At 52.5% G+C, this 26,370-nt stretch overlaps 1 protein-coding gene across 21 annotated transcripts; it reads left to right on the plus strand.

Moving 5' to 3' along the window:
- The first annotated feature begins 1,315 nt into the window (after window positions 1–1,315).
- On the plus strand, window positions 1,316–25,284 carry LOC117652983 (glucose transporter type 1). Of its 21 annotated transcripts, XR_004588204.1 has the most exons (17): window positions 7,798–7,931; window positions 8,633–8,754; window positions 8,833–9,095; window positions 11,232–11,388; window positions 11,520–11,666; window positions 12,224–12,310; window positions 13,362–13,457; window positions 13,531–13,691; window positions 13,765–14,168; window positions 14,249–14,436; window positions 14,669–14,881; window positions 15,621–15,845; window positions 16,060–16,199; window positions 16,872–16,901; window positions 18,198–18,294; window positions 19,949–20,015; window positions 21,554–21,667. XR_004588204.1 is itself a non-coding variant. In XM_034398270.1 (16 exons), exons 2-16 carry the CDS (start codon window positions 8,641–8,643, stop codon window positions 21,683–21,685), a joined length of 2,454 nt encoding a protein of 817 aa, XP_034254161.1. In that variant the 5' UTR covers window positions 7,798–7,931; window positions 8,633–8,640; the 3' UTR covers window positions 21,686–21,830. The 21 variants fall into 21 exon arrangements, 20 of the variants coding, with proteins under 20 accessions (XP_034254171.1, XP_034254150.1, XP_034254152.1 ...); XM_034398270.1 differs by lacking the exon at window positions 19,949–20,015 and having other exon boundaries at window positions 21,554–21,830; XM_034398274.1 differs by lacking the exon at window positions 21,554–21,667 and having other exon boundaries at window positions 19,949–21,518.
- Window positions 25,285–26,370: the final 1,086 nt, after the last annotated feature.

The following is a 26,370-nucleotide window of genomic DNA, read 5'->3' on the forward strand; positions in this document are numbered from 1 at the left end:
GCGTAGCAGCAGGTGGGCGTCGAAGCGTCGACGAGCTGGCGCCTTATCATCACAACGCACCGTTTAGATTCGATTCGGCTGGATATTCTGCCGTGGCACGCAGAGCGGCGCAGAGCCTTTGAGGCGATGGGGAGGGGGCTTGCGCCAGGTTTGGGCCAGGCTGGGGCCTAGCCCCGCCGCGCCGACCCCAGCCAGCCCTGCCCGGCCCATCAGGGCGTCCAGCTCGAACAGGTTCTAGCCCGGACCTGGCGCGGTGAGCCGCTGCACGGGGGCCGTCCGTAATGTGGGACGAAAGTGGGCTTCGCTCGGCTTCGCTTCGAGCACGGGCTGCGTCGCCGAGTGCGACAACGCGACGCAGTGAGCCCGCTGCAGGTCACGGGACGGAAACAATTAGAGAATGCGTACAGTAGTCGTCGGGTGAGGTGTCGGCCGGGTTGGTCAGCCTGCGTCTGAAGCGTCCTGATGTCTCTCTTGCTCTGCTTCTCGCTCTCTGTTGCTTTCGGTGGGAATGTGGTGGGCGACGAGGGTTTCTTTCGGCGGCAGGTTTGAAACGGACCGGCCGGCGGCTGCCAGTTTGCAGCATTGTTTGACGGGCGGCAAGCAGCAAGCACGGCCGATGATGAATCACTGTTGCCAACTTGGCGGCGCCTCGGCAGCCCCGCCGCCCCGGCCCTTTCTACCCTTTCTCTGGACGCAAAGCGGCTGACGTCGGAAATAAAAAGGGCGCGCTTAATTAATTAAGGGAGTGACAAAAGCCCTGGCGAAATAACAAAGGGGCGGCGTGACGTCACGCGGACGCGATAGCGTCACTGAGCGGAGCGCGGTGCGCGGCCGCCACGCCTCGCCAAGGCCGGAGGGACAGCCGCAGTCCTACGCCACCGCACTGTAGGCCCATTCCGAGAGGCGTTTCCGTCGCTCTGTCTCTCTCGCACTCTAGGGGCGTGCCGTGTAGGTGCGAGAGAGACAGAGCGACGGAAGCGACTCTCGGAATCAGTCTGCTGGGGACATTCGTCAACAATATTTATTTTACGGTGCGGTGGCGGCGGGCGTGAGGCGAAGCAGACGACGCCTGCCGTCCGCCGCACCGGCCACCACCGTCCGAGCAGGCTTCCCGATCAGCTGCTTGCCCCCGCCCCGCCTTGCCCCGCCCCCTCCCTGCCCAGCGGGCGGCACGGGCCGAGCGAGCCGAGCCAGCCGCGCGCCCGAGCCGAGCCGAGCCTGCAGCCTTGCCCGGCCCGGCCCGGCTCTTCTGCTGCCGGCGGGGAAGTGTGTTTGGCGCGCCGCTTGCCGCTTGCCTGTGCCTGCGGCAGTCACCCGCCAGCCAGCCGCAGTCCCAGTGTGGTGGTGCGTGCGAGCCGCGCCGCGTCACGGATCGTCACGGACGCGTCACACACACGCCGCATCGCGCTCCGTGTGTCACGGCCGCGTGTCAGCACGGTGTCAGCAGTGCCAGCACGTGCGGACGCGAGCGACGGTGATTCCGAGTGAGTGTGCACTCCGCACTCGACAGTGCAGGCGGCAGGCGGCCGAGTCACCGAGTTAGCGAGGCTGTGCCGGCTGGCCGGGGCCCGAATGGTCCCGAAGTGGAGCTCGTCTCGTTCGCCGGTCGACTCGAAGACGACGCGTCTCGCTGCCGGAACCGGAACCCAACCGCCGGGCCCCGCACACTGGATCACTTTGGACGCGCCCTGCATTGCCCTGCATTGCCACGGCGATGGCGATCCACTGGGCCATCTTGGCGGCGCACAGTGTGAAGGGTTACGACGTCCGCCGGAGGTCGGAGTGGCTGGCATGCGCGCCGCCGGAGCCGAAGCCTGGCAAGACCGATTCGTTTTCGTCGCTGTCTCTCTCGCACTCACGGCGCGACCCCTCCAGGTGCGAGAGAGACAGCGACTCTCCTCGGCAGGAGCGAGCGTCTCGGCTCGCCCGGCCCGGCCTTGTCATTTCCAAGTGCTCTTCGCTCTCCGCGGCGGTGCCGGCGGCGCTGGCACCGTGTCAAGCCCAGGGCAACGCCCCCTCCCAGTGTAGTGTGCCACAGTGTGCCTGCACTGCCCGCGGCCCGGACGGCAGCGCGTTCGTCGTGCTGTCTCTCTCGCACTCGCGAGTGTGACGAAGACAGTGCGTTTGCGGCGCCGCGATTGGCCAATCTTGGTTTCGCGAGTGACTTTTATTTGTTGGGACTGAGATTGAAGCAGAGTGAGGTGCCGGCGGCGGCGTCTGCCGGCGTGTCTGGGACTTTCCGATTCATGCGGTAACTACACTGCATGGAGTTCGCGGAATGATGTCTTTGTCGCACTAGCAGCCACTGTCCGTGCCAACAGCAGGCTGCCGTCGGCTTTGTTCAATTCGTTTTGAGCTCCAGAGTCGCTTAATGGGAACCGAACCGAACGTGTGACCCCACCAATGGATTGCTCTCCGAACGAGGGATCCATCGGTGGGGCCACCCGTTCGGTTCGAGTTCCGTCTAGCGACTCTGGAGCTCAAAACGCGTCCGGGATTCGGACCGCCCCCACCGGTCTTCCGGCAAATCCACTGTGCGTGAGGATTACCCGCGGCAACTTTTGCCGGCGCGTTCGCCGCGGCCGCCTCGTGGCCGCCCCGGCCCAGCGCTTCGATCCGCCATTTATCCGGGGCCGAGGAGAGGCCGGCCCGTTTAGCATTCATTACACTGAATAATTTTCTGACCGACTTTTATATTTTACACGCGGAAACGGCGGCGCGCCGAGTTTGGGCATCATGAATAAATATTGAAATTAAACTCTCTTTGGGCGGCGCGCGGCGCGGCGGGCTACTCTGCCGCCGGGGGATGAATTGGCTGGCTTGGGTGTCGCAGTGTCGTTACGTGAGCGCAGCGGCACGCCGCCTTACGGCAGGCCGGCCGACTGGCAGACAGCCGGAAACATGCGCGCACACAGTGTGCCAGTGCCACACAGTGTGCCACACAGTGTGCCAGGCGGCTCGGGTTACCGTTTGCCGTGACACCGTGACGCGTGACGGACACGGGGATGACACCGGCCGACCCAAAACGTGACACGCGCCTGCTCTGTTTTCGCAGTGGTGTGTTTGTCCCGGCTAAATGTTGCCTCAGCGCAGACAGCGCCCAGGTGCGATAATGGTCATCGGAGCCCCCGGCGCGACGAGGCGACGCCACACTGGAAAATGATGTCTTTGATCCGCCGGCAGGCCCGGCAAAGAGGACGCTGGGAACCTGGGGCGGAGTCAGGGGGCATTTTCTGTCCATTAGAGAGGAGTAAACTCTCCTGACGCACCGACGCGCAGTGGGCCAGAAGACCGGTGGAGGCGGTCAAAATGCCGGACGCGTTTTGAGCTCCAGAGCCGCTAAACAGGACTCGAACCGAACGTGTGACCCCACCAATGGATTTCTCGTTCGAAGAGCAATTCATTGGTGGGGTCACACTCAGTTCGAGTGCCATTTAGCGACTCAGGAGCTCAAAACGCGTCTAGAGTTTCGGCCGCCTCCACCGGTTTTATGGCCCACTGTGGCACGGAGTGATTGAATTCTTTTTCCAGCGACATGGACGAATGGGCGATTCGCTTCTTTTTCCAGTGGGCCAGCCCATTTTCCTGTTTTCACTGGTGCTGCTTTGCCTTGCCGCTTTGCTGCTCGGTCTGCGTTCCCGCTGGTTCCCGCTGCCTGGCTGCACCCTGTTTGTTTTTTCGAGCCAGTGGGGTGGTTTTAGCGTTTCACGGCGTATCAGCCCGCCAAGTGGGAAAGAGGGGGGCTGGTTGCGCTTTGAACCCACCCTGCTGCCAAACGTTGTGCGAGTCATCGTTGGTCTGAGAGCCCTTCTCTGTCTCCCTCGCACTCCGTGCCGTGTCGGTGGGAGAGAGGCAGGGCGACCAAAACGACTCTCGGAATCAGCCTACTGCTGGACTCGAATGTCGTCGTCGATGATAAGTCTGACTCGCACACTGCACACCTCTTACGTAACGCACCGACACACTGCGTAAACACGGCCGAGCGCGGCATTTGAGACGCCCGGTTGCAACAGTGTAGCAGAGCAGGCCCAAGTCCGTTTCCGCACACGACTGTCCGGCCGGGGCGTCGTGGCCCTGCGGGCCCGCGTGGCCCTGACCCTACGCCTGCCCCGCCCTTCGAGCCCTCGCGCTTCGGCCACTTTCCGTGCCGCTGCGTGACGGCCATTTTTCGTGCCCTGCGTGCCCTGCGTGCCCTGCGGCCCTGCGTGCTTCCCTGCGTGCCCTGCGGCCCTGCGTGCCCTGCGTGCCCTGCGTGCCCTGCGTGCCTGCGTGCCCTGCGTGCCCTGCGTGCCCTGCGTGCCCTGCGTGCCCTGCGTGCCCTGCGTGCCCTGCGTGCCCTGCGTGCCCTGCGTGCCCTGCGTGCCCTGCGTGCCCTGCGTGCCCTGCGTGCCCTGCGTGCCCTGCGTGCCGCTCGTCCCTGCGTGCCCTTGTCGTGCCCTGCGTGCCCTGCGTGCCCTGCGTGCCCTCTCCTGCCTCGTGCCTGCTGCCCTGCTGCCCTCGTCCCTGCGTGCCCTGCGTGCCCTGCGTGCGTCGGAATGGCACCAGTTGATTCGCTGCGTGTCACGCGGGCCCTTGTTCACCTGTTATTCACCGGAATCGCGGCTCTAATCTCTCTCTCTCTCTCTCTCTCTCTCTCTCTCTCTCTCTCTCCCCCCCGTCGAGCGGAAAGTGGCTTTCCTGTCTGGAGGGTGTGACGCACTGTCTGCCGCACTCGGGCCGGAACATGTATTGTATTGCAGCTTCGCAGACACCGTTGTCGCCCTGGGACTAATAACCTGGGGACTGATTCGTTTCTCTGTCTCTCTTCCACTCATGGTGCGTCCCCATGCTGCGAGAGAGACAGGGCGACGAAAAGGACTCTGGGAATCGGTCTGCAGTAGGCAGGTCATAGGGGGTGAAGTCCACTTCCTATTTCTCTCGTGCCTACCCTGCTGAATTTCCGTTCCTGACCTATTTCCAGTGCAGCCACTAACCCACAGCCGCACGCGAGGATATAATTGCACAAGGGGTGCAAATTAGCGCCACCGCAACGAAATTAGCCGTCCTCCTAATCTGCTGCTTTAAAATTCGCCGCGGTGGTGGAGCCTCGATATTTTCCTTCCTCCGCGCAACGCATCAAGTGGACTGACGGGCTGCCTGTGTCCCTCGGCAAGCGCCACGGTTGTCCCAGTGTGGTGGCCGCTGGCTGGCCGCTGGCTAGCCGCCGGCATGGCAAGCCCAAGGCCACCGCCAGCCGTCGCTCTGTCTCTCTGTGGGGCGTTTGGCGGCGGTGCGAGAGAGAAGGAGAGAGAGGGCGGCGCGGTAATTACGAGCACCTTTGGCGGCGCTCCGCTGCGACACTGACCGATGCCGGGCCACGTGGGACTCGCACGCACGGCACACTGGAAAATGAGGCGGAGGCATTGATTTCCAAAGGCGATGAACAGTGTATCGCTCCGCGCTCCGCGCCGGGCATGACCGGACCCTTTGGCGCCTTGGCCGCGACCGCGATGAGATTGTGTCGAAACGATCGCTTCGCGTGCCGCCGGAATTAAGTCCAGATTGCAGAGGCTGTCGTGGGCGGTGCGACCGGCGCGGTGCGACCGCGGCGGTGGTGCCACTCGCAGCGGGGCCTCCAGGGCTCGAGGCTTCGCCGGACGAAGAGCAGGACACGCTGCCTCAAAGAAAAGCTCGTGACCCACCAAGTGCTAGACCACTGCACGCGGGCTGTAAGTTGGGTGGTCTAACCTCTCAGGCGGTGCTGGCCCAGTGCGGAGCAGTGCTTTCGACGCTGTCTCTCGCACGCTTGGGGCGTCCTCTTGAATTAAAGCGTGCCGGGTGGTAATGAGCACTGAGGTGGTCTTTCGACACCTCTCCGAACACGAGGTGCACTTCATGACGTCGGTGTTGTCCTCGAGGCAAAGCCCTGTCCCGGTCGGCCGAAGCATTCATTCAGTCTCGCTTTCGCTGAGGCGCAGACGGCGTGCCACCTGGTGCCACGCTCTCATAACGAAAGGACGGAGGCTTGTTGGAAACCATTACCGCCGCCGCCTTGCCCTCGGTGCCTTCGTTGTTTTTGCTCTTCGCGGGCAATGCCTGGGCAATGCCTGGGCCGGATCTACGCGCTATTTGGTCTGTGGGTCGTGTTGGGGCGGCAGGCACAATGCGTTCGGCTGCGCTCGCTGCTCGGCTCGGCTCCGCCCTTTGGTGCAACCTCCGGCCAGCCATGCGTGGCGTCGGCATCGTGCTCCGCGACGCGAACGCGACGCGAGCGTTGGAGGAACTTTTCTTTTTGGTGGTAATGGGCGCGTTATTTGGCGGCGCTAAGGCTCCGCTCCGCTCCGCGCTCCGCCCGGCCAACGCCAGGCGTGGCGGCCTTGCCGGGCCTTGCCTCGCGGTGCCTCGTATCGACCGCCAAAGTAGCGTTTTGCTTGACGGCTCTAGGTCGGTCCAGATGGGGGCGTCCATGGCGGCGTCCATGGCGGCAGGGTTTGCATTCGTCTGGCCTGCAGGCTGTCTCTCTCGCACGCCCGGGCCGTTTCCCCCGGGCGAGTGAGAGAGAGAGAGAGAGAGAGAGAGAGAGAGAGAGAGAGAGAGAGAGAGAGAGAGAGAGAGAGAGAGAGAGAGAGAGAGAGAGAGCGGAAACACGCGGTGCTGGGAATCGCTCTGCCGGCGCGGCCTGCGCGGCCCGGCGGTGCAGGCGAGCCGCCGTCAAAGTGAACAAGGGATTTCGCGGATGCTTTATTCTCCACCTGTGTGTTCCTCCTTGACTTTGTTTCTTCCTTTTTCTCTCTCTCGCGTTTTGTTTCGCAGAGCCTCCCACATCAGCTTTGTGTATTTTGCTCGCTTTGAACGCGCTGCTCTGGTGGCCCGACCGGCGCCCGAGGGGAGGGGCGCCCCGCGCAGCGGGAAGTAGAGCAAACGCTCATACAGGCTAAAGGGCTCATACAGGGGCATGCTCTCCAGGAGGGGGAGGCCCTGTGGCGGGGCGAGGCCCCGGTGGGGCCCGCGTAAAAGGTCATGTGTGCTAGTCAGTATCGGCATGCATGAGGGCCTCGCCCGGCCTCGAGGGTTGCGCGTTGCGCCCCTGGGTTGGGCCTCGTCGCCAAACAGCCTTAATTGGTGTTGGCGGCGGCCTCATCAATCGCAACTCTTTGTCCGCGAGTCGTTCCAGGCGGCAAATCTGCCCCCGTCGATGTAGGGCATACGACGCGGCACGGCGGCGACGCGGCACGCCCTGGGTGGCCTACATCGGCGGGGCTGCGAGGCACATCACACGTCACCGTGGCCGCCCCGGCCTGCCCCGGCCGCACTGTGCATGCAAGCAGCGCGCTGCATGATCTGCAATGAGCCTCGCCGGGCCGTCCGTCCGTGCCCCCGGGCGGGGCGCCCCGCCGCCGCGCCAGATTCGACTGGCGGAACGGGAACACCACTCGCAGGCCTCCGTGTGCATTACTTCGCCCGTCCCACTGGCCGCCGAACCTTGTGTATACACTGTCTGTTTATTTGATTTGCGTCGCGAAAGCGTACCAACTTTGTTGATATTAGGGACAAAATTCTTCGCAGCCGGATTTTTTTGTGGCACGTGTTTGGTCGCAGGGGCTGTGGATGGGGTGGAAATAAACTGTCTGTCTGACTGTTTGGCTTGTTGTGTTGCAGGAGTGCGCCCTCTCTGTCGGAGAGGGTCCACTGAGTGGGAAGCACGATCCTCCGGCTCGCCGCCCTCTCCGCCGCCGCCGTCACCGCCGCGTCATCGCCGCCCCCTTCCTCCCCGCCCCCCGCCGCCTCCGCCCCCTCCCCGCCGCCCCCCGCCGCGCCGGCAGCAGCGCGGCCCGGGACTCGGCCGCTGTGGACGTTCCCTCGCACCCCTTCCTCGGCCGCCCGCGTGTCCCGCGTGTCCCCGCGCCCCAGCCTCGCCGCGAACCGCAATGGCCTTTTCTACTCGGATTCAGGTGAGCCATCTTTCCCGCCCTTTTCTTTGTCTGCTGCTTTGCTGTCCGCGCGCCACGCCTCATGACGCGCCCTCGCCTTGCTGCTGCTTTGTGCGACCCTGTAGGCCTTGCTTCGAGGGGCAGCACAAAGCGGCGCTCAAACTCAGTTACTCCTACGACTGGTTCTTCTCTGGAGTTGAGAAACGGTTAGCTCGGCGCAATCGCTCCCGAAATCACTCGAAGCCATTACTTTTTCAACCTAAGTGCGATCAAGGAAGAAAAGTAGTAGTGCCTATGTATGCTTTATTTGTTCACATAAATCAAGAAGAGGTTTGATCGCAAAACCCCTAATTTCCACGTAGCATTAGCTAGTTTCCTCAGTGGTTTTCTGCGTAATTCTGTCATTTTGTGGTCACTCAAGCTGATAGCCCTGTTGCAATATACGTTCGTGCTGTTTTACCGCTTTAGGAGTGAAGTATGATTATTATTTGTTTTGCGAAGCCCTGCCTTTTTCGTTACTGAAAATAAGGTATGTTTTTGTTTTTCGTTTTTTCTGTGCTTTTTCTTTGAGTATTATTTCGCCTGCACTTTCTAACGGAATGCTTCATAATCATTTGAACAGATCCCACTCAATATAATTCCTGACCTGGTTCTTATAAAATCCTTTCATTTTCTTGTTCGGTGGTTCGCGTGGTATAACTCGTGCTCTTTTTGTTTGCCAGGTGTCAGGATGGGAGAGACACGGCCCTCGACTGGGGTGGTGGCTCACCATAAGAAACCTATGAGAAAGTTGGAATACCGGGGATCGGGCCACTCCCATCGTCAGCCGCCGCCGCCACCGCAGGTAAGTCGCCACCTGTCCCTACTGCAATGACTCCCGTTACAAACCAAACTTTGAGTAGACACTCTAATTTTAAAACAGGGTTTAACTGTGTGGCTTCCTCAGGAGGACGAAGACGAGGATCGTGAGGTGGTGCTGGAGCTGCAAGAGTATGACCATCACGAACAGTTGAGGTGGGATGAGAGGGGCGTGCCGGGACCTCCGCGGCCCCCGAGACCCCGAGGTGTAGGTGGTGTGCTGCAGCTGAGGGTACGCAACCGGTACGGACGGCCGAATGTCAGCCTGTCGGACCGGATCGAGCTGCAAGGCGAGGACGAGGCTACTCTACGGGAGCTGCTTGTGAGGTACCGGTACAACAAGCGTTGCCAACCATGGACTGGCAGTACACTGACGGCATCACTGCTGCGGATGTGTCATGGTTCGTGTCCCGACAAAGTGTTTGTTGCGTGCGCTTTTCTTGATCGTAGCATGGAGGCGCCGCCATGGATGTAAGGGGTTGGAAGTGGAGGCCCGCTTGAAGGGCTAGGCTGCGGCCGAGGAGAGCCTCTCTGAGCACCTCGAAGCGCGCATGCGGCTCATTTTGTCGCCATTAGACGTTCAACAGGTTTTTTTCTCATTTTTTTTTATTGCCGGGAGAGGGGAGGGTAGATTACCGACTGTCACGGAATTGCCCTAGGAGACATGCTTAGTGGTGTGCTAGTGCCTCCGAGAGCTAGTTGTGGGCTTCATCCAGCGACGCAAGGTGGACTCTTGTTCAGACTCGCGCTCCCTTGGAACATTGCCACATCCGCAGCACCTACATGCATGGCCGACGTAGACACTGGGCTGGACAGGGAATCATTTGTAGTAGGAAATAACACTGTGTGTGTCTCAAACTATAGAGGGTGTGACTTAGAGCGCGCTTTGCAAGCTGTTTTTAGAAACCGTCGCGTGGTTCGTCTCGATATTTATTTCGGTTCGAAAGTCACCTAGCCTGTTCCCACAGGTCTTTTTATTATTCAAGCCAGCATCTGAACACGGAGAAGCTACTTCCGGAGTAAGGAGTTTCTATTATGCTTCGGTGTAAAAGTGACATGATTTATAACGGCCTGCTTGCCAGTCACCTGTTTCAACGTTTGTGGCATGCTTTCCAACTGCTGCAAATGGTTGTTCAGCTTGCCTCACGATTTCATGGCAATTAGCAAAGTAGACCTAGAGGCTATATTAGAACAAAATGTTTTAAGGTGAACTCTGTCGTAGTAAATTGTTGTCAAAGCAAATTTTTCGAACAAGTCCCCGTTATTTTGGTTGTTTTATAATGTCGGATGTTATCCGCATTCCTCTTTGCGTGGACAGTTTGCTTCGACCACAATGAGCTAGCTATTTTGCATTTCCAGGCAATGACTCCATTGTCCGTTATATTCTCATGAACATTTCTGGCATGCTGTTCTCTTTAGAGCGTGCCGCCTAAACTGACCAATGGGACTGTGGAGGACTTGGCGGCTATTTCGTTCTAGCTGCTGCTTGCATCATCTGCACTAGCCAAGTTAATTTCGTTTATTTGAACCCACATCCCTTTCCCTCCCTGTCCCGGGCATTCAATGTCTTGGTTCTTTCTCGGTGTGGAATCGGATAAATGGGTGAGACATAATACTTGCTAAAAGATAGGTTCATGACATGTCACGGCAGTCTATGCTTTATGTCAGTAAGTTGTTAACGCTTATTGTTCTTAAGAAATGAAACACTCCTATGGTAACGATTTTTTGCGAGAACTCCTGGGGCATGAGTGTGGCCGTGCAAAGGGATAGCGTATCAGAACCTAAGGGCCAAATGACTCAATGATCTGTGCAATTCGCCTTTGTAAGGCACAACCGTCAACAGCCTCCACTTAAGTAGGGGCAACGCCACATTAAAAAATTATTTGCGGTGGACTTTTTACAGCGTGCCAAGCTGGTCTTCCCCAATAATCTTAGCACACTTTCTCTGGGTTGGTTCTGGGTTTCAATTTATTATTTCGTTTGTAACCCCTCCTCTTCCTTTTAAGTTGGTACTAACATAAGGACTAGATTCATCTGTCTAGATGCTCCTGCAACTCTGTTCGCCTTGCATTCATGCGGCCTTCCATCTGTTTCTATTTTGTTTTGTTTCTACTGCTGCTGTGTAGCCATAAGCAAATAAAAATGCCACGTATTTATATGCTTTTACATATTTATTTCTGCGCTAAATAATTAATACGAGATGTGATTATGTTGAACAATGAACAACTTACTAAAATATATGCCAATATGTTCGCTCTTACTTTACTAGAATGCAAACAACATAAGCGCACGTGCTACATGTTAAATATTTTATGCTGGCAATTTTATTTTAAAGCATGCATGTTTCTCAGTTTTGTAAAGAAAAATCAGAGCTTGCAAGTGTGGTCCATCTTCGACCTTTCCGGTTGTTTTTTGGTTAATTCAAGTCTGGTGCTAACGCCTGGTGTGTCCCTTCTGTTGCAGTCTGCAGAAACAGGTGACCGTGATGAGCTCTAATTTAAGTGCCAAGCTGGACGAGCTACAGCGAGGCGATCGGCACCTTGAAACCACTGTAGCACTCCATGAAATCCGCTCGCAGCTCCAAGAACTCACTCGATCCGTAGAGAGCTGTCAAAGTGAAGTAAGTAGCAGCTTCCCATAGAAAATTCTGTCTTTTTTGTGCGAAAAAAATTGACACGTTCTCTGTGCAACGTATTTTTTTTCCAGTGACTGCATTAGGAAATTAATCCCTTTGATGCCATTTGATTACAGGTTTGTGAGGTAAAGCGTGATATGGTAGCCATCCGCTCTGAGCTCGACACAGTCCAGCAAGTAAAAGAGGAAATCGAAGAGTTAAGAGAATATGTCGATCGTTTGGAAGAACACACTCACCGACGCAAACTCCGTCTTCTTCAGCAGGTACTGTGGCTCGACCAACGCTGCAAAACGGTTTGATTATTGGCATGCGTTCCCTTTGGCAGTCTGTGATCGACTTTGTGACCAACTAATACTTAAGATTAACGCTTTTGATGTGTTTGACTAGAGGATGAGTGCTGCAACTCTTATTACTAATTCCATTTGTGTTATGTGGTTTGATAGTTAGCGATTTGCATGATCTATATGGATGTTTTTCCTAGAGTTTTCCGACTGTAGGGGGCCTAGCCTGCTGAAGGCATTATTTCGTGCCGTACATACTTTCTTGATTGCGCCCTGAAGCATGCGCTCCTCCAACTTGATTCCGCTGCGCCAACGGGATTAGTTTTGAGTAGATTTTTTCCAGTGTTGCAATATCGCTTTCTAAAGTAAACGAGAATGCCGACACCGCCCTCTCGGACGTAGCTGGGAGGGCGGGCGCAGAAAGAGGAGGACTTTCATTACTTTCAAACTCGGCGCCAGCAGAAAATAGAAGCAGCAGCATTATTGTTCGATGGTTTTGTTTGATTTTCTTTTTATGACTTTTGTTTTGCTTTTGACAGAATTCTCCTTTGAGAGATGACGCTGAGACTCAGCCCGCCGCTGAGCTCAGCGGGGCAGGCTTGAAGCCAACCGCGCAAAGGCGGCAAGTGAGTCTGTGGGCCCTGTGGGCCTTGTGGGCCCGGTGGGCTGAACAGGTCGCATTATAGCGCTCCCTCATTGCATTTCATTCATCAGAGGCTCTCTCATTAGCTATTCATGGCGAGTGTCACCGCATGTTATGGTAGACTGGACGACACGGTGACACGCAACAGTGCCCGGCCTGACCGTACGCTTACCGTCATTCATAAAGGTTTTGGCCTGTGCCACCTTGCCATGCTCTGGACTGCCGTGGCGTGGACAGGCACCCACTTGCCAAACTTTTATTCTGAAATTCTGAAAAACCCTGGGTTTTACTCCTGTCGTTAAGTTGGGGTAATGGCAGCTAGGCCGTTCAGAGTGGGAAATTGATCGTGGAGCCCTTTTTAGCCGTGTAGCGGAGGCCAAACTTTGCGGGTTATTCAGGCCGTTTGTCACTTTTAATTAAAGACCGTAGCTACGGCCAGGTTGGGGCTGATCCGCACATTGTGTGATTTCATGTTACTGTTCATACTCAAGGACCTTTCGTTGCTACGCATTCACAGCATTCACATTGTTCAAAAACCCTGTAGTTTCATAAGTGATTCAGTGACCAGCCTCTTATATTGGGGTTTCTGTTACACAGGCCCTTCACCTCGTCATGTCAGCAGTTCGTGCCCGGAGAATTTCTCATTTTCTTTTGCTGGTGAAGCTGCTTTTTTGTTTTGCATCTCATCGCCTGTCCGCTTTCATTCCGTTGTAGTGAAAAGGTTGATGTAGATCGTGTTGCTTGCTGATCGGTCGCTTTGCGTACGTACCTGCCTCGATATTGTTTATCGTATCAGTCGAATGATTTTCTTTTTTAGTTTAAGTAGTTTTGTAGCTGTTATCCTAATTTTGTACTTTGTATACTCCGCTTCCTTTCAATAAATATGTTGCCTAGTACTGAGTTTGTACATTTATTTACGTGAACTTACATCATGAACATCATGGCTTTAGTGGTTCAACTCATCGTTAAGACACTGTGCATTCCCCTACACCCTGTGCTGTCTGCTTGCTTTACGTGGCGTGTTGTTTCTGCAGGGACTCACATTCTTCCTATGCATCGCCATCGGGGCCGCCGTGCTGGGCATGCTCCAGTTCGGCTACAACACTGGCGTCATCAATGCCCCTCAACAGGTGAATTGCCCGATCTCCGTATTTTGTTTGTCAGCCAACGTCACCTCGTCGCTAATCTTATATTTCCTTTTAGAACATCGAGAACTTCATGAAGGATGTGTACAAGAGCCGGTACGCTGAAGACCTGACGGAGGAGACGGTCAAGCTGTTGTACTCAGTGGCTGTCGCCATCTTTGCTATCGGTGGCATGTTCGGTGGTTTCAGTGGTGGTCTGATCGCCAACAGATTCGGAAGGTATGTCCAATTAGTCCCTGACGAAAATAAACAGCCCGCTGTATCTGTTCCTAATGGTTCTGGCCCTTCACAGGAAAGGCGGGCTGCTGCTGAACAATGTGATGGGTGTCGGGGGCGCGTGCCTGATGGGCTTCGCCAAGCTGGCCCACTCGTACGAGCTGCTGTTCCTGGGCCGCTTTCTCATCGGCGTCAACTGCGGCCTCAACACCTCCCTCGTGCCCATGTACATCACGGAGATCGCGCCGCTCAACCTGCGCGGCGGCCTGGGCACGCTGAACCAGTTGGCCGTGACGGTGGGGCTGCTGCTGTCGCAGGTGCTGGGCATCGAGCAGATCCTGGGCACGGACGACGGCTGGCCCCTGCTGCTGGGGCTCGCCGTGTTCCCCGCCATCCTGCAGCTCGTGCTGCTGCCCATGTGCCCCGAGTCGCCGCGGTACCTGCTCATGACCAAGCACTGGGAGGAGGAGGCCCGCAAGGGTAAATTCTATTTCAAAATCACATATGAAAATTGTAAAAAAAAAGTTACGATGTGGATTTCTTTTTGGCCATTTTCACAGCTTTGCAGCGGCTGCGGGCGTCCTCGCAGGTCGAGGAGGACATCGAGGAGATGCGGGCGGAGGAACGCGCGCACTCGGCTGAGGCTTTCATCTCCATGACGGAACTCATCTGCTCGCCCACGCTCAGGCACCCGCTCATCATCGGCATCACCATGCAGCTGTCGCAGCAGTTATCCGGGATCAACGCGGTACGCATGACACATTCCTGTAGCGGTTCGCGCGCTGAAAGCAGTGCCTGGGGTTCCAAGGTGGCTCCTGGAGCAGAGAACCCCTCTTCCAGGGTGGGTCTGGAAACCCCTGGTGCTTCTTCTGCCCTGCGGCCTGCTTTCGGTCTGATGGCATTTCATAATACATCGGCGTTGTTTTGAATTCGGTGTTCGCCGAACCTGTTTAATTTTGAACCGTGTCTTTGCTCTGCAGGTGTTTTACTATTCGACTGAACTATTCATGAGCTCCGGGCTGACCGCGGAGACCGCCAAGTTCGCGACCATCGGCATCGGCGTCATCATGCTCTTCATGACGGTGGTGTCCATCCCCATGATGGACCGCACGGGGCGGCGGACGCTGCACCTGTACGGCCTGGGCGGCATGTTCATCTTCTCCATCTTCATCACCATCAGCTTCCTCATCAAAGTACGTACGGCCGGAAAGCCGGCGGGAGCGCCGTGTCGGCGAGGGGCGGGGGTCTCGCAGAACGCCCTCGCCTCGGCGCCGCCACGGCTCGGGAGGGCAGGGGGAGGGGAAGCGTGATTACAGGGAAGGAAAGTTGTGTTGAATTCTGCAAGTTTTGCGCGGACTGTTCGGAAAGGCGCGCACTTTAGGCCGGGTGAGTATCACAGTAGCAGAAGTTTCCTCTCGCATGACGGAGAGAGAACGCAGACCTAGACGTCCCTCGTTATTTTAATTTGCTCTTTGATAGGGGCTCTTGCTGATTCCATAGTGCACTGTACTCGTTTTATTTTTCAGTGAGAGCCGACTGAATTTTTGGTTCCTTTTCTTTTTGGTTCCGCTTCTTTTTGTCCCTCCCAAACAAGCTGAGAGCCTCCTCGGGCCTCACGGACGGACGGCCGGGCAAACGCTTAGGCGTAACTTTTGAGTTTAATTTCCACTGCGCCGCAGCGGCCGCAGCCACAGCCATGGCGGTGGCCTGGCAGCGCGGACGCACCCCAGGGCGCCTGCAGTCCGCGGGGTAGGCAGGCCCGCCGAACACGCTTCCGTGGCTGGGTGCCTACCCTGGGGGCTCCAAGGCGCTCCCTGGGTTGCCCTGCGTCGCGGCGCAGTGGTCCGCATGCCGTAGCACGCTTGCTAGCTGGCCCTTGCCGTCTGTCTGGTGTGCGCCCGGGGAGGGGGACGCGGTACCACGCCCTGATAGGAGTTCTTTGGCTACGTGCAGGAGATGATCGACTGGATGTCGTACCTGTCCGTCGTGTCGACGCTCGGCTTCGTCGTGTTCTTCGCCGTGGGGCCCGGCTCCATCCCCTGGATGATCACCGCGGAGCTCTTCTCGCAGGGGCCGCGCCCCGCCGCCATGTCCATCGCCGTGCTCGTCAACTGGCTCACCAACTTCCTCGTCGGCATCGGCTTCCCGACCATGAAGGTGGAGTATATGGTTTGATAGAATGGCCCAGAAAGGACAAGAAGTCTTTCGTCGTCGGAATGACGTCACAAGACGTCGAAATGATACCCTTTTTGTCATTTCGGCGTCAGTCTGTGTGTCTTATTCTTGTTCATTCTGCAAAACTGCCTCTATCCACTGTCCACCACGTTACTTAAAAGCCAGTGACTAATCTTGTGTTTTGCTTCCCTTTCAGACGCATCTGGAAAATTACACGTTCCTTCCATTCAGCGTGTTCTTGGGCGTTTTCTGGATATTTACTTATAGACAAGTTCCAGAAACCAAGAACAAAACTTTCGAGGAGATTTCAGCCATTTTCAGACATGGCGGAGACAGGTGAGCGGCACCTCTTTTCTTGCGTATAGCAAGTAGACGTAGCAGAGACAACACCGATTTGCAGTTTGCGGATCACCATGCTCTCTAAATAAATTGAAATGACTCGTTCTGAAAGTATGATTTGGTGCAAAGATGATTTGAAAGCCAGCCGAAAGGACGTAAGACGAAATTGTCACAATTACTTCTCTGTATCTGTAGACTTGATGGCATTTGGTTCCGGCCCCCTCCGCCAGGGCGCGCACCGACTCGCGCCCGAGCATGCTCATTTTCTGTTTATTTTTGTACTCGTTTGAAATTGATTTCGTTCAAGTCGCCTTTAAGGCATTTTGTTTTTAATTATTTACTTGACAACTTAGACTAGGTTGTGTTGGGGTGTCAGAAAAATGGACACAGTTGAAAGCTTTGTTGACGGAGGGGAGCCCGTGTACGCTGTTTGTTGAGAGAATTTGAACACATGTATTTGCTTGTATGATGCCCTTCACCATTCGAGGCAGAGATCTCGCTCAGTGCTTCTGACGTCACTGACCGACTCTTTCTTCGCTTCTCTGGGTGCTTTGGTGGTGAAGGCGCAGGACAATGCGTTGGAAAAAACGACATATTCAGCCAATTAACTGACACAATTGCTTTCTGCTTTATTTTCAATCCGCGTTTTCCTCTTCTGCGGACTCTCAGGAGGGGAATGCGGAACAGTAGTTTGTACGGGTGAGTAGTCGGCCGAGAAGACAGGCCCGATTTTTGCCCTAGGCATGTCCCTTGTGTGTAATTTACCTGTTGCTAAACGTCGCCCTGAATTAGCTGTTAATTTCCATAATCATGCAACAAAATTGTGTTTTGCAAAGACTTATGACGCGTTGCTAATAATTCCCCACTTGAATCATACGGATGATTTTTAGAACAATTACCTTCAAAGGGGGGCTTAATTTCCATTCATAGTGCATGCATCTTTGTCGCCTCTCAAACTGGTTCCTGCCTCGCTAATTGTTTTTTATTGCAAGTGCGCTTTTGAACTGTCTTCATGTATGTTGCTTGCGGTATATTTGTGGGTCTTTTCGTCTCATGTCTCTACTTCCATGGGCGTTCGCCCCTTTCCTTGTGCATGGTTTTTGTTTCCAGTGAATTTGTGACAATTTTCTATCCCTCGTTTCAATGTTTTCTTGAACTCCGTCTTGCACTGTTTGCAGAGAGCACGATCCTTGGTGGTTATGGTGGATAATCCTTTCTGATTGAACGTCATAGTCCGTTTGCACCTCATAAATTCTGCTATTTAACGAATTGGAAAAACTTGAAGGACATAGTGTTTACAAAATGTGTTTTGTTTTTGTTTGTTTTGTTTATTTTTTTCTAAACGTCGCCTCTATTAGCCTTCGTGACACTAAAACTTTAGAACCTAGCTTAACGCGCACTCTGTCACTTTCTAAAAAAACCTGTTGATGTTGCCGTGCAGGTCAACTTTGGATGAAACCCGGCAAAGTAACGAAACTATTCTTACTGACATCGGGACCCCATCGCGCCTCCCACCTCCCCAGTAAACGTCCACGAAGTATCTTCCTTGTCGCCCAACGTCGGCTCCACCGCCCTGCTGACCATTATTCGGTCCAATGCTGATAACGTATAATAAGGAACAATTATCTGTTCCAGTCTTGTGTTTTGTAACACCTACTTGCTTACGTCCATTTATCTTTGGCGTCGTTTAGACTTTATTTCTTTATTGTTTGTTTTTATTTGTTTCCTTTTTGTATATTGTTTTCAAATTATATTTTATTATTTTGTTAAATGTTACTTTATTTGAATGATGTGCCATGTTGTTGACAAACCAGAGCAGGGGAGAACCAAGTTTTGATTAGTTCCATTTCTAACAGAAACGTTTCATACGTATAAATCGCGAATGGCTTAACCTCTATGGTCCATGATGGCGATCAAACTCCCCTGCTCAGGTTTTATTTTTAGGTTAAACGTGATCATTAGACACATGAGCAAGTTTGGGTGCCTTGTTTCCAGGAGCATGCTAAACTGTGTGAATGCGTTAGAACAACGGTTACCTGCCAGCGAGCGGGCGGCCCTCATGGTGGCGGAAGAAAACCCCTACCAGACTCATGTAAGCACCCGTCTTTGGGAAATGCCAAGCATTGCAAAGCCACGCAGGGTTTACGCCCTCGGCTCACCGCGGGCCTCAGTGGGAACAGACATCCACCTCACTGGAAACGGCGCAGCACGCCTTGCGAGGCAAACTCATTTAAGCACAAGTGGCGCGCTCGTTTTGGCGCCCGAATTATTAGGTCCACTCTTGCATTTTGGCTGTCTTCAAGGCGGTGCGATGTCTGTACTCACTGACTCGTGACGTGCAGAGCTGACCCTGCACGGGAAACACACTGATTTCATTCTCATTCTGAGAGCAGCGTAAAAGGCACAAACACAACGCACACAACCACAATGCCCCTGTACTGAACCCAAAACATGTACAGTATATGAGTCATGGGATACGGTTTCTTCTGGTCCGTTGTATTTATGTTTTTGCTTCCCTAAAAGCTAGTGAAGTGCGTCAGGATAAAAAAATAACCTTCTTTGCAGTGGCTGGCCGCCCTTGCTATCCCCATTAGCAATTTTCTCGTCTTCCTGGGCCGCTCGTTACGTTTATTAATTTAACGCAAAAGTTGCATTTATTTTGTTTAGCGAGTCCCTCTACGGATAGATTTGGCAATGTCCATAGTTGGTTGGCGTCAGCAAATAGAAAAGTTCTAGGGATGGGATGTTTTTAATGTCACATATGATAAAAATGCTTTATTTTCGTTACTGATTGATCTCTAAAATAGTTTTTGCACATCTCCACTTTTAGTCTGGACATAAACATCCATAAAACAGCTATTTGGCACAATTTCTTTCAAACACATTTTCACGCTCAATGGAATGGAATGAATCGCATGCGTATGTGTTTGTCAATACAATTATCTTTCTTCATTATTTGTTACTGCAAGTAATATTGTGTCTTGTCTAGGCAGTTATTTCCCTTTCATTTTAGGCTATAAAATGAGTTTTACTTTAGATTTAAAGTGTACTTTAGAGACATAATATAGTCTCGTAGTGCGGCACTGTATTTGGTTTTGTATGAGGTCCAGAGAAGTGTTAGGCGTGATACCTCAAACTTGGTCGAATGCTGCAGACAATATTTGTTTGTGCTTCAGACACACTAAGTTAAAGAAAAGACTGAATGTACTTATAAGAATACTCATAATGTAAAGAAGGAAAGAATGTTACGTTTTCTCGCCCGCTTCGCTGTAGACAAATATATTGTTTATCCGTCTTTTGTTTTGTTTTCTTTTTCACCTTCATCTGCACGATTATTTCGTAGTGTAGTTGACTTTACATCACACTTATGTTTTCACTGTCATTAATTTATGTTGTTGTTTTAAGTTGTACAAGCTGTTACTGTGGAATAATATTTTGCATGGGGAAATGAAAAGTTAATTAGCTTTTCTTTCTATTTTTGTGTATGAGATACTGTTTTTATTAGCTATTTTGTTGACAATGTTTTGTACCATTTATTTGTTTTTGGAATATTTTCCCGCTGCTCGTAGAGGCAATGATCAAATCGTCTTACTATTTTACAGGAAAGATAAATAACGTTTTCTTTTATTCTCCTATGGTTTCGTTTTTGTTTTGTTTTCTGCCAATCTTTTTTTTTAACGCTCTCGAAGAGATTGACAGGTGTTATGCGAGTTGAGGAATTCTAACTCGTGCTTGATTCCCTGCAGGGCACATGATGCAATAGACAGGCGTCGGCTCGAATGCAGCCGGGAATGCGTGCGACCAGCGTTTAAGGTACATTGTACAATAGTACATGAGACACAAGTCACACTGTAGGGCACCACCCGACCACCAAAAACCACCGCACGACCTTTCTTACGCAGTGTGGTGTGTGGTTTGCGTGCGAAATAACACCGCTTAGACAAAACGCTTCGACAGAGTCGCCCCCTCCCTGCCCCATGCTTCCATCGTCTGTGTACATACACCTGCAGATGATACGCACCAAAGTTAGCGTTAAAAATGAAGTCTCGGCAACGTTTCCACGGCGTGGATCTGGACACTCGTCGTTTCGTCACCGTTAGCGAACGAAAGAACTTCGCAAAGCGGTTGACGCTGGGTTCGCATCCATTCGTTCTTAGACGGTGATATGGACGCTCATCTTGACGGTCGGCCTGGCGGACCCCGGCGCCGCGAGGGTAGGCCACCCAACGGGCCGAGCAGCGGTGCGGAATGCCGATGCCGCTGTGGTAGGGGCCCTTAGCACGGACTAGCCGGCTGTAAATTTATTCGCCTCTCCTTGTGTTTTCTGTCCCGACTTCCTTCCTTTTCTGTGCTTTTTATTTTCATTACGAAAACGTCGTCATGAAGGACACTTCCACTTTTGAACATACACGGCACCTGAATTGGTGACGCGTTTCCGGTAGAAGCCCTCTCGCAGATCACTTCCGGTCACGCTGCCCCGCCAGGAAACTGGCCACTGAACCCCCTTCATTGTCAACATTTCACGGCTTTTACTACACTACCCCTGACACTCCACACACATCATTGTCATGAGATTCCTTCCGCAGCACATCACTATTCCCCTGTGTGACTTCCATGCTTGAGTGAGTACTGCGTCGCCGTCCCAGAACTACGTAACACTGGCGAAGCGCGCTAGACCCGAGGACGCGAACGGTTTTCATTTTCAATCATTGCCATCTTTGAGAACTGTTTTTTTACTGTTTTTTCCTTTTCGGACGGGCATTGTTTCCTGTAGGTGTGTTACGTAGTTTAGGGATGGTTTTTGTGAAATCAATACGAGACAAAAATAACTGCCATCCGTTGTTTTCTTGCATGTAGTGAGTAGCATTTTCTTTGAATTGGTCAAGTGACGTTGTTCTGTGTACTTTGCCGTACTCATATTTATGGTTCCGTATGTACATTTTGTCGATAACCCCAATTAATGCTGTAGCTTACCAGTTCCACCTTTTGACTCACTCAAAGCAGTCGGAGTGAGGGTTCACTGTACCAGAGTAATTTTTTTTCTCGTTAACTTTTGGCTTTAAACTGAGCTATTCGCCAACAGACAAGCGAAGAGACAAAATTTTGGGTCTTGTAGCGCGCTTTTAGTGCTTTGTACAGTGAGTCCCTACTGGCCGCCGCTTGGCGCATCTCTTGCAGCACTGTTTAATCTTGCAGCGGGCCCTGGCAAGGGCCCTGGTCTGGGCTTCGGCCCCGGCCCCGGGCCCTGAGCAGGTCGCAAGGCGTGGCCGCCCTCCCCTCAGCCACAGCGGCAGAGCCGGCAGAGCGGTGTTTGACCCTGGCCCCATGCTAACCATGGCCGTTTGGAGCAGCCTTGCCGGCGCCTCCGAGTCCCTCCCCGAGTCACCCATGGGGCCGCGGCGCGTGTCCACGGCCTCGGACTGCGCCGCCGAGGTCCCCGCCACCTACGGGACTACCACCACTACCGTCACCGAGTCCGATGAGGCGGACTGCGTCGGAGCCATGGGAGCGATGGGCGTATCCGAGCTGACTCCGTCAACACCGCCGCCCTCACCGTCCCAGTCCCCGAGCGCCTCGCCGATGACGTCCGCACCGCCGTCCCCGGCGCCCTCCGGGGAGCCCATGTCGCCGCCGTACATCCCCGGCGGGTGCGCGTGGCGCCCGCCGTCCAGCTGTGCGGGCGACCGCTGCGTGTCGCCGCCCCGCTTCGCCGTCTAGCGGCCGTCTAGCGGCGCTCTTTGAATGGGTCCGCGCTCCGCCCGGCCGCGCCGCGTCTGTCTCGGCCGAGCCTCGTGCCCAGCGCCCTGGGCATGCCGAGTGTGGTGCAACTGTCTTGTTTGATACGCTTTATATTTGTGAGCGGCTCCCCTGGACTTGAGGGGACGCTTTGCGATGCGGCGGGAACTTGCTACTTCTCAGGAACAATTGGTCGCCGCCGCTCAAATTTTGTGATACTTCCTGGCCGGAGGAGGAGGCCCTTTTCTCCGGGACCCATAAGCCAGTAGCAACCCAGGCTGCCATACAACTTTACTATTATAATGTTCTAAGTTTGGTTGAAGCTGAATGTTGACCTCATGGACTCCTAGCCTTATGCGGTTAACAGTTTGACGGATGCTAAAAAAGTGCCAAAAGATACCTAGAGCTTCGTGGAGGAAGACAAGGTGCAACATACTGTCGGCTTCGCGCTGACACACCTCCAATCAAAATATTGTTATAGTGTTAAGAAGATGGACCACAGGTGCACGTTGCTTTTCGAGCACCACGTCTATCATCTGTTTGCATCAGTATGTATGATATACATTTTACATAGGGTATACATATTTATCTGTTAAAGAAATGGTGGTTGTGATGAATATTCTCTACCAGAGTTTGTCTCTATTGCTAAGTGTGTTATTATAAATCATTATATACTATTAATAATTTTTTTTAAACGTTACATTTACATTTTGTGATATTATTCGATGCCGTTGAACAACGTCAACAATTCCTCTGTTCTTTTTTATTGCATGACAGCAAACTCTTGTACTTCATGAAAAGTTTATTGTAGACTGACTTGAATGGTAAAGTAACGGAAGCGTATCACTAAAGTGATTCTCTCGGCAAAAAAAATCTCTACCCCAGTAACTTCCTTCAGATTCATATTATGTCAACTATAAACAATTTATTCATCAGTTTAAAATTTAAGATAACATATTCTAAAGATTTGGAAGGAAACAAGCCCCATTTAAAACTATGTGTACAATATACATGTAAACTAGCTGTGACAAAAAGGTGTAGTGCCTGACTCACGTAGCATCACATTTATCTGTGAATTGCTCACCTATCCTGTTTCCTGTACGGGGAGCAAGATTTGCACATAGCTTAACTTTGCTCTTGTGCTGACCCTCCTGTTTGGTCAGCAGGTTCTGTGCAGCTGCTCTGTCCTTTCCTGACCTAAGTGTAACTGATTTGTTTGTTTCCTGATTTCCTGCTCCGACATGTTTTCATGCCAATTCTGTGAAGCCAACTTCTCAATTTCATTTGGTAACTTGCCGTTTAAAATTGCATTCCACTTCGTAAATTACGAGCATTATTTTACGCACCTTCAATGCTACAATTATTCTTTCGGAATGAACAGAATTTTCACAATACCAATTAAAATGTAGGTTTATTGTTTGACTCGTGGCACAAATAGCTATGTAGTTTCAATAATACTCGTTGTGTAAATACATCGCAATTTATTCATATTACCAACACTGCCAGGACGTATTCACACGGGTCTCAAAAGAAAGGGAGATGTGATTCGCGGGATTATTTCACCAGCACTTGTTAAAGGCTCTCTTCCTTTGGCGACGAGCTGATCTGTTGTTATGTCCTTAATAATTTAAGTGGATGTAGACGAAGTCCAGGTGTCAAAACCAAAGCGTTACAAGCGTACATATTCCATATTACTTGTCATACCAAAAAATGGAGATCTGTCTTCACGGATTGGCCATGCGTTGCTCGACTGTGTGCAACTAGATAACGAAACTTGTAGGTCCCAATCCCACAAAGAATTTTTCACTGATTTGAAAAAGTCTTTGGAAACTGACATCAAACATATTTTAGTTAAATGCTTGCCTAAATTTCTATAATGTAATTTGAAGCTCTGTAAGTGACAAGGAATATACACTTCGATTATTAGAGGCGATCCTCCTTGTACTTGCCACAAAAATTAACAGGTGCCTTACTACTTGTTTAATTTTAAAGCTTGCGTGCTATTTTGGAGCCGTCAAATTATATTTTCCCGCCATTTCGTTGACTGATGAGAATATTCGCTGAAGGACGACTGACGTACGGTAAAAGCATGCACTTTGACTGCTGTTTTTGAAGTGTATATTGTGAATTCAAAACACTTTTTGCTCCTTCGTATAGAAAGGAAATTTAAACAGCTCAAATTGATCAGTGTCTCGCGTGGAGTGGAATTAAGTGCTGTCATTAACGAAAAATTCATCGAAAGTGTGAAAGGCTCAAGTAATGCTTTAGTGATAAACTATTATAAATATATAAGCAGTTGGAGTGATGACGAATGGTTAGTGAAAAGAAACGCCAGGATTGCAGAGAAGGGGTGCCTCCGGAACAAGACCAATACTACAATTTTTCATAGTTTGGAACTGGTTTTCATAGTGAAACTGACTATTTCTACCGTCCCGCGACCCTTTCATGGTTGTAACATTCACTCAGCCTTGCCGTTTTGTTTTTCCTTGAAAACGTGTTGCACAAGTCACATTTCAACAGCCTCCAGTATGTTGCAGTTTGCTAATTTACAGATATTTATTTCATGTACACGTTATCAATGAACCAGAAAATATTTTATCTGACACAATATTCTAAATATATTGTTAATTAACTTGAAACCGTGTATGGAAGTCATCGAGAGATGTAAGAAACTACTGTGTTCTTAAACTTTACTGTATGCAGAAGTATCGTCTGTTTTCGACGTGCTGTAAGAAACTTATGTTATACTTACTGTAAATATTGTTAAATAATTGAAAATTGTATTTCTGACAATGTTCAATATGTTGTATTTGTCACGGTTTTTCTAAGCAGGAAAATAAGCATCTGTGTAAGTAAATAGCTGTTAATTCATTACCTAGTGATAGTTGAAGAGAACATGTAGATATCTTGAAAAGTACAGGCATCGTTCGAAAGCCAGCCCTATTTTGTTGTTTTGTTACTCTATCGTTTAATTTGTCTATCATGTTATTTAACACTAACGGCGTACGCTGCTGTCCCCAAGCTGGAGTTAGTCAACCGTTGTTTGCGGAAAGTCCACCTGAAAACAAAAATCATTGGGTTATTATTCATTTATGAAAGACATTCGGGAAGAGAGAGACCCATCGAGCAATTGAATGAGCGATTAACGTGCATATGATTACTGACTGACGTATTTTCAGCTACAATCCATGGCTGTCGCTCACTGCAACCTAGTAAACTGTGTAGCGGGTTGTACGGCGGCAGCTATCGCTTGTGCTGCAGTGGGTTGTGTGTCAATTTGGTTATGGTGAGGCGTATAAGAGCGCCATCGAGTTTACCAATGCAATAAATTCTATCTCTATACGAGTGTCGCCTTTGGTTGATTATCCCTTCCCACACTCACACGCGCCCGGCAAAAATGGCTTTACGTAACGCGGTATCATCGGCCAGGGTGCAGTGCCGAACGCGCCGCCACGTGCACGCCCGGCACGTGCGCTTGAGACGCTCTTGTGACTTGAGCGCTTGAGCGTCACCGCCAGCCGCGCGTGCCCACTGGCGTCACGCTCTTGGGGTGGATGAGGGCGGACGGCGCCGCGACGGCCACGATGGCCCAGGTCACGGCACTGCCTTTTTGGCGTGACGTCACGCGCATACATGTTTTACACGACGCTTTATGTAACGGCCGGCTCGGCTCCCTGGCCGCGTCGGCCAGGCTCGGCCAGGCTCGGCCCTGTCCGCGGCTCGGCTCGGCAGATACTACGAGGCAGACGTCGTCGTGCCGTACATTTACGTAATGGCCGAATACCCGGGCCGCGTCGCACACAAGTCCCGCGTCGTCGAACATTTTCATGGACCGGGCGAAGTTTGGGCCGCAGTCTCATCATCCGCCCGGCCGGACGAGGCGAGGCAGTTCCGCCGGTCCCTGGAAGGCGCTGCCGAGGCGCTGCTCCACAGCATGTAAGACACCGCAGCCACCTGCACCGCACCATGCGTGGCTTCTCTTTACTTTGGCTCGCTGAAAATGCACATCGTCAACTCAGGCGAATACAGAGAGGACTGTGAGAGCGCAGGAAAGAGAGTGTGGACGCCACGTCGATGCTGGATTCGCATTCACATTCGCCGCCGATTCAAATTCTCGTAGCTCAGTAGCGCCGAAGCACTATTCGACTGGACGAAAATCAACCGTAAAATGGGTAATGCTTGGGACCAGCTAGGCTGGGACCATCAAGGGTTTACCCTTGCTGTTGGTGTTTCTGGGGCCGTGACGACGCATTTCGTTCCCGAGTAGTCTCCTCTCGTAATGGCGGCGGTCCGCGGCGGTCCCTGCAGACTGATCGTATTCGCCGCTCTGTCTCTCTCGCACTCACGGGGCGTCCTGTACAGGTGCGAGAGAGACAGAGCGACGAAGCGGACTCCGGGAATCAGCCTGCTGGGCATTTGACCCGCCAGGTGG

Source organism: Thrips palmi, unplaced genomic scaffold (assembly GCF_012932325.1).
Source record: "Thrips palmi isolate BJ-2018 unplaced genomic scaffold, TpBJ-2018v1 HiC_scaffold_8, whole genome shotgun sequence".
NCBI classification, from domain to species: domain Eukaryota; kingdom Metazoa; phylum Arthropoda; class Insecta; order Thysanoptera; family Thripidae; genus Thrips; species Thrips palmi.

Coding starts and splice junctions, on each gene's coding strand:
- LOC117652983 (XM_034398259.1), top strand. CDS start 8,641: ATGGGAGAGACACGGCCCTCGACTGGGGTGGTGGCTCACCATAAGAAA. Junction 8,755..8,832: donor AGCCGCCGCCGCCACCGCAG/GTAAGTCGCCAC, acceptor ATTTTAAAACAG/GGTTTAACTGTGTGGCTTCC. Junction 16,200..16,871: donor TTCAGACATGGCGGAGACAG/GTGAGCGGCACC, acceptor GCGGACTCTCAG/GAGGGGAATGCGGAACAGTA.